At 41.2% G+C, this 15,118-nt stretch overlaps 1 protein-coding gene across 1 annotated transcript; it reads left to right on the top strand.

Moving 5' to 3' along the window:
* Window positions 1-2,258: 2,258 nt before the first annotated feature.
* SPRY3 (sprouty RTK signaling antagonist 3) lies at window positions 2,259-12,405 on the top strand. Its single transcript, XM_004443576.3, has 2 exons — window positions 2,259-2,584; window positions 8,375-12,405. Exon 2 carries the CDS (start codon window positions 8,478-8,480, stop codon window positions 9,342-9,344), a length of 867 nt encoding a protein of 288 aa, XP_004443633.1. The 5' UTR covers window positions 2,259-2,584; window positions 8,375-8,477; the 3' UTR covers window positions 9,345-12,405.
* The last annotated feature ends 2,713 nt before the right edge of the window (window positions 12,406-15,118 follow it).

The following is a 15,118-nucleotide window of genomic DNA, read 5'->3' as shown; positions in this document are numbered from 1 at the left end:
AGGATTTCAAATTGAAATCATCTCTTGCCTCTCCTATGGGCTACATTGGGGATGAGAACAATTTCTTAATATTCATATGTACTGTTCATTGAGCACTTACTATATGCCAGACATGTGATAAACCTTTTAAATACAAGACCTTATTCAATCTCCAGGAAATAGCACAATCCTGTAATGTAGGTACTATTGTTACTTCCATTTTAAAGATGAAGAAACAGGCTCAGAGAGGTGAAATGAGTTGCCCCAAGTCAGATAGCTCATAAATTGAGAAGCAAAACTTTGAACCCTAATCTGTTTGACCTGAATCTAGTTAGTACAGTGCTTGGCACATAGTTGATGTGCAATAAATACCTGTTGAATAAAGGGGTAAATGAATATATCAGTAAATCTATCCTCTTCTGCAGGTAACCTACAGATTAACTTTAATGGTTTTCATGATCTTGATAAGCTCAAGTCAATGTTAAGAGTAGGGAAGAGGTTTGAGCTACAAAAGAGAAGAATTTACATAGGAAAATCTCTTGACTCTGGAAATTCTGATTGGGAAGAGATCTAGATTTGCTTATAAATTATTTTTATATATATGCATACACATATACATGTATGTATGTGTATAAACATACATATATACACATCAACAGAACAGTTTGGAGCACCTTTGACACACATACACACATGTGCATGCAAACCCACACAACCATACATGTTTTTAATCTCATGCTTTCTTTTGTTTTCTTAACTCTCCTAAGAGGGTGTAAATAATAGAGTGTCAGAGCTAGAAGGGACCTTAGCAATTACCTAATCAGATCCCCTCATGAAAATGTAGAAATTGAGGCACTAGAGGGAAAGTAAATTGCAAAGGTCACACAGGAGTTAGAGTAAGATTAAGAATCTGAGTGTCCTCCCTCACAGGTTTGTTTTACTCTGAACTGTCACAATTTACCATCTCAATTTTATAGATGGGGTAACCAAAGCATTCTAAGAATGTTGATGGTCAAGCTCGTGCTACTTGTCCATTGAAGCAGGACTTGAAATCAGATCTCTTTTATTTTAAATATCAGGCTTGTTTTCATCCAAGTGCTTCTGTCTGGATGCCCGGAAGGAAGACTCCTTCCTATTGAATTAAAAAGTGGACTGAGGATAATTTACAGAAAGCTTTGTCCTTCACTTTAAGAGAAAATGTCTAAAGCTGCTTTATTTTCAGAAGCCTGGCAGTCCCAAGGAGGCTCCATGAAGGCAGGCTTCTGTCTGTCTTCCTTATTGAATCCACACCAGCTAGCACAAAGGAAGGCACTCAAAAATATTTGTTGAATATTTGACATAAAAAGGTAGAAAAGGAAAGTAGGTTGGGTAATGGTTTCCCAATGGATGATGGATGGATAATCATTATTAGTGCTGAAAAAGTGGGAATGAATGCAGAAAAGAGGTGGGAGAAGCCCTTAAACAAAAGAGAAGCTCTGTCTTTTTATCTGATTGAAGCTGCACTCACTCAACAAGGGCTGCTTGGCTTGGTAGGACTGTGATTGGCAGAGATACTTAAATGAGGCCTCCTTAAAATTGTTACTCTCCACTCCTCCCATTCCCCTTTAAATTCTGTCTCAGTCATTACCCGGGGACCGGATACAGAGATTCCTATGGGGAGTTCTAATGGGTCGATTCAATTTCAACTGGATGACGCCACTTAGCCAAGCATTAAGAGCTACAGCTCCGGGAAAGCAAACGACACAGAGAGAGGGAGAGAAGGAAATTATAACAAGGAGCAATAAATCCCTTCCCTCCCATCCTCCCCTATAACCCATTCACAAGACCTCCAGAAATCATCTACATTCACAAAACAGCTACCTAGCTGAGCTGAATACACTGCAATCTCATCCCCCTCCCCCTGCTCTCTGCAGATTATATACCAACACACCCTGAACTATATCAATAATCACACACTAGCGGTATCTATTGCTCTGTTGAGATACCCTGTGTCTACAACTGCAGTTTCTGCTGCTTCAATTCATATGTCAGATTGGAAGAGACAGAGGCAGAGGTGGAGGCGGAGGCAAAAGAGAAGGAGGGGGAGGAGGTAAAGGCGGAGGAAGGGGAGGAGGAAAGGGGGAGGGGAAGAGTAGGGGGAAAGAAAACGCTGGGGGAGGAGGGAAAAAAAGAGGAGGAGGAGGAGAAGGGGGAGGAGAAAGAGGCGGAGGAGGAGGGGGAGGAGAAATAGGAGAAGGAGGAGGAGAAAGAGGAGGAGGAGGTGAACTTACCCTGCTGAGCTTTCTTTGGGGAATACGTGCATCAAGATTTAGATCTGCATGTAAAATCTATACAAAGTATCTGCCACTACAGGTCTGACTCTCCTTCCCCCACCATCGTTTTTTTTTTTCTTTTTTCTTCTTTTTTTCCGTTTTCTCTGCTGTGTCAGAAAGACAGAGACAGAACTATCTCTGTTTCTGGCTCCACTGCCAGTGAAGGAGTTTTCATTCAGACTTTCCGAAGAGAGGTGGAGAAACCTAAAGACTCAGGAGAAGAAGAGGTCCTTTGAGCCAGATGGGGCATTAGTTCTTTGCTTTTCTCAGCATGGATAAACCCTTTTCTCAAGGTAAGCCATACAGATTAGCTCTTAAAGACCCTGGAATTCTTTCTATGCAATGCACAGATTACCATTCATTCTAGCCACCGCGTGTGTGTGTGTGTGTGTGTGTGTGTGTGTGTGTGTACGCGCGCGCGCGTGCGTCTGTGCGCGCGCGCCCGTGCGCAAGCGCGTGGGTAAAATAAAATGAAAACCGTTTAAATGAAATTTAAATGAATCAGCTCTTGCAGAAAACTATTCGTATTGGAAATTTAGACATCAAAATGGAACTTCAAAATAAGCCTTTTGTAGTCGAATGTCAATTTAATTTCTAGCCCGTTGACCTTTAAATGCATTTTGATGTTTGTCTAAGCCCCTTATAGGTCAGTCTAACCACCCAAACTGAGGACGTACGGAGAGCTCGTGCTGAGGCCAGTCTGGCTGCCCAGCGGGCATCCTGTCAGCGTGGGGCTAGTCTGCTATTGGCTCACAAGTCTGGGCTGTGCATCGTTCAGATTTCATCACATCACCTTGCCCTGGGTAGAAATGGCGCAAGCTGACACGGCATAACCCCCTACTTACATTGAGTCAGAGCAATGATTTAGAAATCTCTGGATCCATGCCTGGGTGTGTGTGCACATGTCTCTGTGTGGCATATGGAAATTTTGTCAAAAGTGAGAACCTGTGAGCATGTCTAGTTAGCCAATAGGCATTTGATAGGACCTAGGGCAGTGGTTTACACTCCCTTCCATTTGTCTAACTAGTTATAATTATTGCTCACATCTGCATGCTGCAAACCAAGTTGGACGAACAGAAAACAGACCTTGAACTCTTAAACAGAAAATCTATTTTGAAATGCAAACTATTGTTGCTTTTCTGGGTACATTGAAACCTCACTGTAACATAATGTGCTATCACATGAATTTGGATCTACCAGGTGTTAAATTACGTTCCCAGCGGCAGCTGCATACATACATACAAATAAGGCACAGGCTAGCAGTTTAGCCACAAGGAAGTATTAGCCTTGTTCCCTGTACCTCTAGATAAACATTTACTAAGACTTTATTGTAACATTCTATATGTTTTGTTTTTTGTGTTTTCTGTTTTTAGGACTCTTTAGCTGTGAAACAATCTAGATAGTGACCTGAGTGACTTGGATTTGGAGGTATTTTATTCCGGGTTGAGGAGCTGAGTAATGAGGAAGTAAAGAACCTAAAGGAAAGGAGACTAATTCTTCATGAAAGACTTTTGAGACAGAGAAAGGCAACCAACAAACCCAGCACAAAAAATTTAGAGCATCAGGACAAGAAGGGGCTTTAAAAACCCTCCTTTCATACCTCCTCAGTTTGCAGATAAAGAAACTGAGGCCTGGAGCAGAAGTCACTTGCCCACAGTCATACAGCAAAGTAGAGCTAGAGTTAGAACTAGAGCTTAAGTTTCTTGTCTCTTATAAAAGGATTTGGGGTTTAAAGAAAGATTCCCACTTCTAAAATGAACAACTAGCATTTTCTTCAGGATTAGAAGTATGTGAATTCATTTGATATTCCAATTTTCCCCTGTATTGCTCATCACTAAAACACTTATAACTTTAAAAATACAAGGCCTTAAAACTGCAAGTCTCTCTGGTTTGAAATAAACTGCTATGAGTCTTAATGAAACTTTTAAAGTAATGAATAGAACTAGGGTAGCAAAGTGACAAGTTAAGAGTTAAATGTGGTGAGAAACTGGCAGCTCCAGCAAGATGTATGCGGTAGGAGGGAGGCCCAGTCAGTGGCTGAGAGGTTAGTAATGTAAACTATATACAACTTGGTATTTGTAAGGGGGGAGTGCTTTGATAGAGATGCAAATGCTTTTGCACAGAGAGGGATTTTTAGAGAGCAGACTTTGGAACAGTAGAACTAAGAAAACATATAAAGCCATAGCAGAAATTCCCCCTATGTTTGCTTTCAGTTATTCTGAGAACGAGTGTATATAACAGCAGAGCACAGAAAAAAGCAGCACACCCCAGAGCTGTTACACAGTAAGGTACAAAATAGCATTGAACCCATGGGAGTGGGAGAAAAGAGGAGCCAGGCTCTCCTTCTTCTCTTACCTCCTCTTCTTTGAAATTGAGATTGAGTCATATTGTATCAGAGATGATTTATCATAGAAATCAGAACTGTCTTAATGGGTTAGCATAGAAGGGCTTTAGATACGAAAGTTTTCAACTTTAGTCTCAATATGGCAGAGTTTAGGTTCCAGGGAGAAAATACATTTTTCTTTCATTAACAAACAGCATTTCTTGAATGGATTTAGCTTTCTAGTGCCTAAGTTGGCATAAGAAAAGAAATTTCTCTTTAGGTTGAACATAGCAAATTTCAGGACTACAGAAAAACAGTTGAGAAAGCTATGAGCACCTGGCCAGACGGACTGAGATGGGAGTGGGTTTACAATGCATCATTCATTACTGCAGAGGCACTACGTGACAGAAATCACTAGATGCCATCAATGTGCAGCCAAGACTTGTAATCACCTTGGCTCTTATTTAATAATATATGATATGTATATTCTCTCTCTCATTTAATAGAATATAGAATTGACCAACAGCACAGTCAGTTTCTTAACTATTGCTGCTCACAATGAATGGCCCTTTAATGGGTGGATTTCTGAATCATAAACATGCATGCAGTAGTAGTTTTTCATCTAATCTATGTGCTGCAGCAGTCTCTTGCCTATTAGTTTCTCAACTTTTTTTTCCTCTTACCTTCTCTTACAGTATCTATTTCAGTTCATCCTATTAGCCAGATCAGATTCAGCATGTCGGGAATGGCAAACAATTTATTGTCATTCAGTCCTACTCAACACCCTGATATTACCTATGTCCTACTGCCCACGGTATTGCAGATCTTCCACAGTCCATTATAATAAAAGATTTTACAGTGCAGGAAGAAACCTTATGAGTTTATCCTGTCAATCCCCTTACCTATAAGCAAGACAGTAGTACCTCATCATCCCAAACTGATGCCCAAAACTTCCTTTAATCACCCAACCAAGCATCTCAACTCCTCAGTCTTACACCAATCTAATCAATATCAAAATATAGCTTCTCAACCTAAACACCAAATACCCTTCTGCTGCCAAGACAGGATCCCCTTTGAACATGGTTCTGAGTCATTTCTATAATGACCTAGATTCCTCCAATCTTAGCTTTCAAACTTCAGGGCGTGTCCCTGAGATACCTAGTGACATCCTTGGAATCCCATATGATTATCTCCTGTAACTTTGAGACCTTGTATGCCTTCCTTTGAGTCATTGATTCTTGGAATTCACAATATGTTCTGAATCTGGTTTCCATTGGCACATCAATGAGTCTAAATGAGTCCAGCATGTATGTTATTGTTCTTACGGTGTAAGGGACTTGAGGGGCCCCACACATTCTTTATCTGATCAATGGGGAATAAATTCATTTCTTATAAATTTGTCAAAAGACGCTTCTCAATCCAAAGCTCTTACCTCCATATACTCTGCAAGTTACCTAACAATGTGTACTTATTTATTTGGATGTTCAAATGAAAGCTACCTGTTCCTTTCCAATACCAAGACTATGAATCTTAATAAAGGTACAGCAAAGATAGAGGTGGGAAGCTTCAGGAGGCTGTGAGTCCAAGTAAATAAAAAAGACATACATTTCAGTTTTGAATGCCCAAATAAACAAGGGCATGTTGCCCAGTTTACACTCAAGGACTGAAGATGTAAAAGGTGTGGATGAAGAGAATTCCTTTGTCAAATTGTGTAGTTACATAATTACAGACCATAATGGGCCAGAATCCTTCGAAATTACCTAGTCCACCCCTATGATTATCTTGATGGTGAAACTGAGGCCCAAACAAAGCAAGTGATTTGACAAAGTTTATATAGATATTTGAGTCTTAGATTTTCCATATTGTTTATCTGCATTCTCTTGTGCTGCATTAAATAATACCAAAACAACTAGCTAAAATGTGAAATTATAGCCAGACTGGTTCTTTGATACGATGTGCCAGAAAAGTTATTTTTAACCAAATTAAATCTTCTTTTCAAAAAATGAACAGATGTGGGCTGGCCCTGTGGCATAGCGGTTGAGTGAGCACGCTCTACTGCTGGCAGCTCGGGGTCGGATCCCCGGCGCGCACTGACGCACTGCTTGTCAGGCCATGCTGCGGCGGCGTCCCACATAAAGTGGAGGAAAATCAGCATGGATGTTAGCTCAGGGCCAGTCTTCCTCAGCAAAAAGAGGAGGATTGGCATGGATGTTAGATCAGGGCTGATCTTCCTCACACACACAGAAAAAACAAATGTAAATTCAACTAAAGAGGTTTGCATGGGGATATAGCCCCAAAAGGCAATGAGTCTGGTCATATTATTAGCCATTAAGTCCTTGATGAACTTCATCCTTATTTTTCCTGTTATTGAGCTTTGGGCACATTTTAGTGTCGTGTTTGCTTGCTTAAGAAAACCTAATCAAGTACTGTCTTCTCTCACTGGTTCATTTCTATTACTCATTCAAGCTTTCCATCCCATACAATAGTGTGAGTAATTGATCTATTTGGAGGAGGCCTGAAATCTGATGGATTTCAAATATATACTTTATTCATGCTAGTGTTTCCTAGGTTCTAATGCTTCCAGGATGACTCTTGGATTTGTGTTTAGGTTTCCTTGTCTACATCTTTTTGGCTTCCAGGTGGTGCAATACAGTGATGTACTGTTTGTACAATATTTTCTTCATGATCACCATTATCAGTACTAGACTCAATCAAATCCTTCAGGGAATGACCACCCAACTTTTCCTGATGGTGGTACAGTGGAGACACAAGCATATGCTTTCTAGATATTCAATTTAGCTTAAATCTAGTATAAGGACATTGCTGCTCTTTAAGAAAGCCACTTTATTGTATAAGGTAGAGATAGAGAAAAGTAGTCCAAGTAGATTCTGCCTGGTAAATCCCATCAATATAGATTTGCCTTAGGGTGGTAATAGGTACAATTACAGGTGATATTTGAAATAATTCGAGGCTCATCTTTTATAGTGCCCCCCATGCCCAGTGTTACTCCCACGTATACAAAACCTTGATTCTGGAGCCACACTGTCATTTAGAAAGGATCACCTCCTTAATAAGTTAAAGCAGCTTATAAAGTGAGGAAAACTGCAAGATGATTAGTCTTGGCTTCTTTACACTCTTGGGAGGACTTTTTTCTTATTTTTCTACAGATAGCCTAATTTCTGCCCTCTTTGTTTCTGCCATATCTCTGCCATTATTGCCTCTTGCTTGCTTGCCTATATTCAGTGAATCAAGCATGTCCTTTCTCATCTGTTTATTTATGCTTATCACAAATTTCACTGAAAGAAGAATTTTGATTGGTGATGTATATATATGAGCAACTTCTATGGAAGACTTTTGAGGCTTTCTCTTTTACATCACCATTGCTTCAAGAAGTGGCTTTTACATTTGAAATTAGGTTCCATTTTTATTAGAATTTTGATGCTCAACGCCTACATTTCTCTGTTAGCAAACATCTGAATGAGCTAGCTGCTCCTGTGACTCTAGTCATATGATGGAATACAAAAGGAATCGTCGGTCTGATCCTTGCTCCCAAAGTGCTTTATAGTCTGGATGGGATGACCAGACTTGCCTGTAAGTCTGTAAAGTAGGTGAGGTCAATTACAGAATAAAGGTGTAACATGAAGACCACCATAAAGTGATTGAAGGTAGTGGTGGTGACAGGGCCTGAGCTTTGTTGGTTCCCTGCAAAGTACTCGTGTCTGTATGTTCTCATTTATTGTTTCTATTCCTTCTCTCCTAGGATTTTCTGATGTGCCCTAAAGTCCATGTAACTACAAGGGCTCTTTATCACCATAAGTGCCACCCTGACCCAAAACCACTCAGAACTCAAGAATCAAGGCAAAATGGATGTCGCAGTGACAGATGATTTCCAACAAATTCTGCCTATTGAACAGCTACGCTCTACTCATGCTAGCAATGATTATGTGGAACGGCCTCCAGCCCCCTGTAAACAGGCCCTCTCCAGCCCTTCCCTTATCGTGCAAACCCACAAATCTGATTGGTCCCTGGCTACCATGCCTACTGCTCTCCCCCGCAGTCTCAGCCAGTGCCATCAGTTGCAGCCCTTGCCTCAGCATCTGAGCCAATCTAGCATTGCCAGCTCAATGTCCCATAGCACCACTGCCTCTGATCAAAGGCTCTTGGCCAGCATTACACCCTCACCTTCAGGCCAGTCCATCATCCGAACCCAGCCTGCAGCAGGGGTCCACGCAAAGGCTGATGGTGCTCTGAAGGGAGAAGCTGAGCAATCTGCAGTGCACCCCAGTGAGCACCTCTTCATCTGCGAGGAGTGTGGGCGCTGCAAATGTGTCCTCTGCACAGCAGCTCGCCCTCTCCCCTCCTGCTGGCTGTGCAACCAGCGTTGCCTTTGCTCTGCTGAGAGCCTCCTTGATTATGGCTCTTGTCTCTGCTGTGTTAAGGGCCTCTTCTACCACTGCTCCACTGATGATGAAGACAACTGTGCTGATGAGCCCTGCTCCTGTGGGCCTAGCTCTTGCTTCGTCCGCTGGGCAGCCATGAGCCTCATCTCCCTCTTTCTACCCTGCCTGTGCTGCTACCTGCCTACCCGTGGATGCCTCCATCTGTGCCAGCAGGGCTATGATAGCCTCAGGCGACCAGGCTGCCGCTGTAAGAGGCACACCAACACTGTGTGCAGAAAAATCTCTTCTGGTAGTGCTCCCTTCCCCAAGGCCCAGGAAAAGTCTGTATGACCCACCCCACCCCCGCCCAAAACGGATCCAGAGCTTTCTCCTTCTAGCCCCCATCAGTAAAGCCTAGGCCTCATCTTTGAAGAGGGGGTGGAGGAGTAAACTAGCCAAAGTTAGGGCCTCACCAATTTTGTTCCTGCAGTGTCAGGGGAATGGCCAAGTACATCCTGGTGCAGGATGCTTGTTCTTTCTCACAGTATCTATCCCTCCCCTCTTCAACCTTTTTACATCCGGCCACCTCAGCCCTTATGGCTGTCATGGCAAATTCAGGTGATATATAGGCATGAGGTCTGGACACTGAGGACTGACAGAGCCAGCAACACGGAGGTTTAGGGGCTCCCCAATGTAATGCCTCTCGATGCAGGCTCTGAGTGTCACTCTGCTTTCCACAGTGCCTTTGGAAGCTTTCTTCTAAGATGGTTTTCACAGGTCCATGTGGAGCAGGATTCACTATTCCAGGGAATCTGATCCCTTCTCCCTGTTTACTGCCCTTCTCTCCTTTAGTCTTCTCTCTTTTTCCCTCTCTCCTCTTCTTTCCTTACTCTGTTCTGTACTCCTTTCCCCTTCATTCTCACCCTCTCTACTCTTACTTTTCCTCCTCTCTCTCTTCCTTTCTACCCCTTCCCTCCCTCTCTCTCTCAGAGTAAACCTTTCTCTGCCTGTATTTCTATCTTGTTGGATCTGTCTTTCTCTCTCTTTACCTGCCCCTTTTCTCTCTCTAACGTCCAAAAGTGCTGTTTTTCCATAGGTGTTTCCTTTGACGCCAAACTTTGCTATGCTATACTATTTACTAATTTTTACTAAGGGAAATGGATTACTGTAATGAACTGATAACTAGCAATAGTCTATATCCTGATGTGTGTGTGCACTCATAACCACACTCACCTGTTTGTGAGCATATGAGGCAAAGTTATCTTACATTTCCAGGTTGAATTAGTAGTTGGAGTTTTACTCCCTTTCCCAATAATCAACTTATAGTACTGACAGATTCCACTAGCATGCTGAGTAGGATAGTAAATCAGGATGCTCATAACTTTGTATGTCTGACCCAAGTGCCAAAGGCAGACGTGCTTTATAGCTAAATGAACAAAGCAAAGGATATTACAGAGGTCTGTTCTCTCTTAGAAGCTAACTGCCCCGAGACTGCATGGCTCAGGCCTTAATAATGGATATAAAAAGTCCTAAAACTTTAGAGCTGGAATGAATCTTAACTGTTAATCTAGTTCAATGCCCTTATTTTACAGATGGGAAAACTCAGGCCTGAAGGTAGGAAGGGATTTGCCCAAGGCCGCACACTGAGTTAACAGCAGAGTTGGGACTGGAATACAGGCCTTCTGACTGCTAGTTCAATATTCTCTACCCTGCACCACATTAAGTCATGGGACTTTTCTCCTAGGACTCTATTAACAATGACAGAAAGCCATTCCCATTTGATTTTCAGAAACCATGCCAAGTTAGTATGGTGGTCTTTGTGTAGTGCATGGTGGGTAGCTAATTAACTATCAGATATCAAGGCTGCCCCCAGTGGACATCATCTTTGGCTCTGTCACCTTTTAGAAGCTCAAGTGTGGAAAAGAAAAGCTTAAGGAAGCCCTAACCCAGCTGTATCTTCGCCATTGCACCTACTCTTTGCTGCACACACTGTGCTCGCTCCTGGCTTTGTCTGCAGTGGCAGTTGCCTGAGAACCTAAATTTCAGCAACAGAGGAAAACTGAGATGAAAGATGTATAATGCAGAGGACTGACTTCTCTTTTAAAAAATACCAAGAGCCTGTGCTGTGAATCCCTCTCAATGGGAAAAGGCTGCAGTGATGATGGCAGGCTCCTAAAGACTGCTGCTAAAAGACACAAGAATTAGATACAGTTTCCCTCTGTAAGTGAATCCAAAATTCACTAAGGAATTCAGAGATTGAGGGCACTTGCTTGAAATCAAGGTGCTCCAACTTAGTTTAAGACTTCCAGACTCTAACTTTATATATCATCTCTTTTAAAGTGTGCATGGATGTGTTTTGCAGGGTGGAGAAGTGGGGAGAAATCTATAATCATACACGAGGGGAAGAAGAAGGGAACGTCCACATCTCTTTGTTGGATATATACTATAGAAATATGTGCCACTCAGTCTTTGTTGGTTCTGAATCTTCCTGAAGTGTACTGACATTTGAGCTGCACATAGCCCCACACCTTCACTTTAACCTCCTCTTCTAGAATTGCTTCGCTCTATTTTTGTATATATAAATATGTTATGATGATTATTAATAATGTTAATGATATTGCTGCAAATGGTGCCATATATAAGGTTTGGCTTCTTGGAACATTTATAAACCCAAACCAATACCTGTAACCTCTTATGTTGCTTTCAGATCCTTCAATTTTAAGTAATTTTTTTTATCTTACAAGTCTGCCTGATTGAATTTTGAACTTATCTACCCATAAAAGCTGTGCCCAGTTCTCTGGGTCAAGCTGGGTGGTGATGAGTAACAACACACACTTCTCCCTGCTTCTGCCTGAAATTTGCTTAGAGCTGAGATACATAAGGATTCTATGACACTAGTGCATTGTTCCTGGAGCTAAAGTTATTCTATGGATGTTTGCTTATTAGTTTCAGGGCCCAAAATAACACAAGTTCCTCCTTCTTGATCGTTCCTTGATATCCCGATACTACAGTCCATACTCAGGCAAATTGTGCACTGCCAGAGGGGCCCTGGGCTCTGCCATACACCCAGAGGAGCTCTTCTCAGTGTATTTCTAAATGGCCTTACACTTGGTAGAAGAAACTGAAGAGTTACTCAAATGCAGTTGCAATCTGCTGCTGAGTCAGGGCTTTCACTTGTGTCCAATTTGGCCTGATATGGACTTCATCTGGTTTACGTATAGATGGGTCCTGTTGGGGTATGGACACGGACACGTGAGTGAGTGTGCATATGTATCCCTTCTGTGACATATATATATATATATATATACACACACACACACACACACATACACGTATATATATGTAAATATATATATTCACATATCTCTATATATTTTAATGTATTGCACATGTATATTTAAAATATATACAAAAGAACTCTAAATCCTGCAGAGAGGCTCTGTTTTCATTATTTTCCTACTTTGTGTCATGTACTGTATAAACAGGAATATTTAGAGGGTGTTTTCTGCTTAGCATTTTTGTGCAGTTAAGTCATCTGTTACCCCTAACTCTACTGCTTTCCACATATTGGTCCCTTGATACATTTCATATGGCTTTAGCCAAGAGTTTTCCTTTGGTTCCAGCCCATCTTCCCTCATCACGATAGCTATAATAAATATAGTGAACACTTACATAGTGCTTACTATGTGCTAAGCACTATTTTAAGCACATTACCTATATTAGCCCCTTTAATCCTCACAATAACTCTATGATGTAAGTACTGTTATGATTACCATTTTACAGGTGAGAAAACTGAAGCACAAAGAGTTTAAGTGACTTGCCAAAGGTAACAAAACTTGTAAATGGTGGAGCTAAGACTTGAACCTAGGCTGTCTGACTCCCAAGTCCATGCTCGAGAGTCAGGTATAGAAGTCTGGAACATAATATAAATCCTTCTGGTGTAAAAAACCTCAAATGGTGAATAGTCCTTTCCCTAACTCCAGTCCACCTGCAGCCTAAGAGTTGAAACAAATGTGCTCCTATGTTAGGAGTGAAGCAATAGTTACAGACATCATATATTAGCTGTCTTGCTTCCCAAGATGGTGGCATTACAAACTTCTCCACTACTCCCTTTGAAAACGTGCTTGTAGCCAGTTGACATTTCTCAGACAGCTTATGGTGTAGGGCTAGTAGAGAAGTATTTTCACTTGTGCCGAGGAGGGTAAGAGTTTATTTGGCCTTCTCTTTATAGTCCCAGGAAAATTAATGCAATTTCTTTCTGCAGAAAGTAGAACTAAAACTATTTTTGGAACTTGAGATTGATTGGAACTGTTAACATTCAAGCTCATTGATTACGTTGAGTGCATTCTTCTGATTCAAATGTAAGCAATCCACTGATGACCAGTGGTCATTCTAATACCTTACCTTTTCCCATCACCTGACAATCCTTTACCTTGGCATGATTTCAGAGGCAGAAAGACCCTTAAAAAACATCTTTTCCAACATCAACATTTTATTATTGTGGAGAAAGATGCACAGAGAGGTAAAATAACCTGTCCAAAGTCACACAGTTCTGGGTTTGGGTGGAATTATGACTTAATTCCAGACTTCATAATTTACAGATGTCTTAGCCTGAGTTTCTTAGAAAATAGAGCTTGAAGCAAAAGCTTATGTGCAATCCCAGGGAAGTAGGAGTAAGGAAAAAGAGTAGTGAAGTAGGGAAGGAAGGAGAGAAAACTTAAAGTATATCACTGTGTTGGCCACAATCTGTTTCATGATAAGCTGATTTCTCAATCTTTTATCACAGGCCATACTGCATATCCATACAGTACATCTGGGAGAGGAAGGGAGAATAATTCATCTCCTATCTCCCATCTTATTAGTCAAATACCTTCCCCGTGGGATATTAACTCCCCTGTACTTCAGGGTAGTGCATGTATGAGTGCCCAAGCATGTACCTTGTCATCTCATGCCTCAGCAGCAGGGGTAGCATTGAGGCTCCACTAAAGACAGCAAGACAAGTGTGTGGATATAAGGAGACACATGAACTTAAAGTGGTATACTAGGTTGGTGCTTTTCCCTTATATCTTCAATCACATTCATTCAAAGTGAGTTAGAGATAATCTACCATCTTTAAAGTACATAAAGCTTTATTGTGGTGCTCAGGAATGTACTAAATTCGCCTTCCTGAACCTATGTATTCTCTGGCTTGCTTTGAAGGGCTTCATTCTGCGTGGAAATGAAGTCCTTAGTTCAACTAGAGGAGTAACACAGTCTCAAAATACCCTTCTTCTTAGTATAAAAAGAAACTTTATCTTACTGAACTCTTCAAAAAGCATGTCTAAGCCAATGCATGTACATTAATGCACATATGTTCATTTAGGCTCCATCAGCATAATAGCAGGAAAACTAGTCAAGTTAATAAATTCGGGAAAAATTGGCTAAAATTGCAACATAAAAATAAAACATTCTGTTGGTTGACTGGATTTTTTTCTATTTCAGCCACTAATTCTGATGACATCACATAGATATTCTAAGAGCTATACTATCTTTTTATTTTCATACACAATAGTTCTTTGTGCCCTATGGAGCATTCTTACATGAATTTGAAGCATCTAATTAATGAAAACATCCCATTGATATGATTTCATATCTATAGGCAGGGTCAGAAAAGCATTGAATGCATTTCGCTTATTCAATTCTTGCTTTTTCATGTAAGAAAAGATGAGCACAAGGGAATTCTGAAAAATTTTCAAGGTGAATAATGAAATCATGCTATCACTCCAAACAATCTACCAAAACTCTTCTCCAATGACCTCCACTTTAGTGAGTCCAGTGGTTACTGCTCAGTTCTCATCATACCTGACCTATCAGCAGCATTTTACACAGTTGCTCACAATGTCCTCCTAAAAACACTTTCATCACTTGCCTTCCAGGATGCCACACTCTGCTGGTTTTCCTCCTATTTCACTGTCTGCTCCTTCTTTATATTCTTTGCTGGGTCCCCTCATCTCCTTCACCTCTTTATATTCAAGTATTCCAGGGATTGGTCCTTGGAATCTGCTCTTTGGGTACCATTTACATGATGACTCTCAAAATTGTATCCCCAGCCTAAACTACTCCCTTGAACTTCCCACTTATATCCA

Source organism: Ceratotherium simum, chromosome X (genome assembly GCF_057802395.1).
Source record: "Ceratotherium simum simum isolate JZ-2026a chromosome X, ASM5780239v1, whole genome shotgun sequence".
In the NCBI taxonomy this organism is placed as follows: domain Eukaryota; kingdom Metazoa; phylum Chordata; class Mammalia; order Perissodactyla; family Rhinocerotidae; genus Ceratotherium; species Ceratotherium simum.
Note: the sequence above shows the minus strand (reverse complement) of the source record. Positions and strands in the feature narration are given on the sequence as shown.

Bases quoted from the DNA above. Each gene is read 5' to 3' on its own strand.
- SPRY3 (XM_004443576.3), top strand. From the start codon at position 8,478: ATGGATGTCGCAGTGACAGATGATTTCCAACAAATTCTGCCTATTGAA.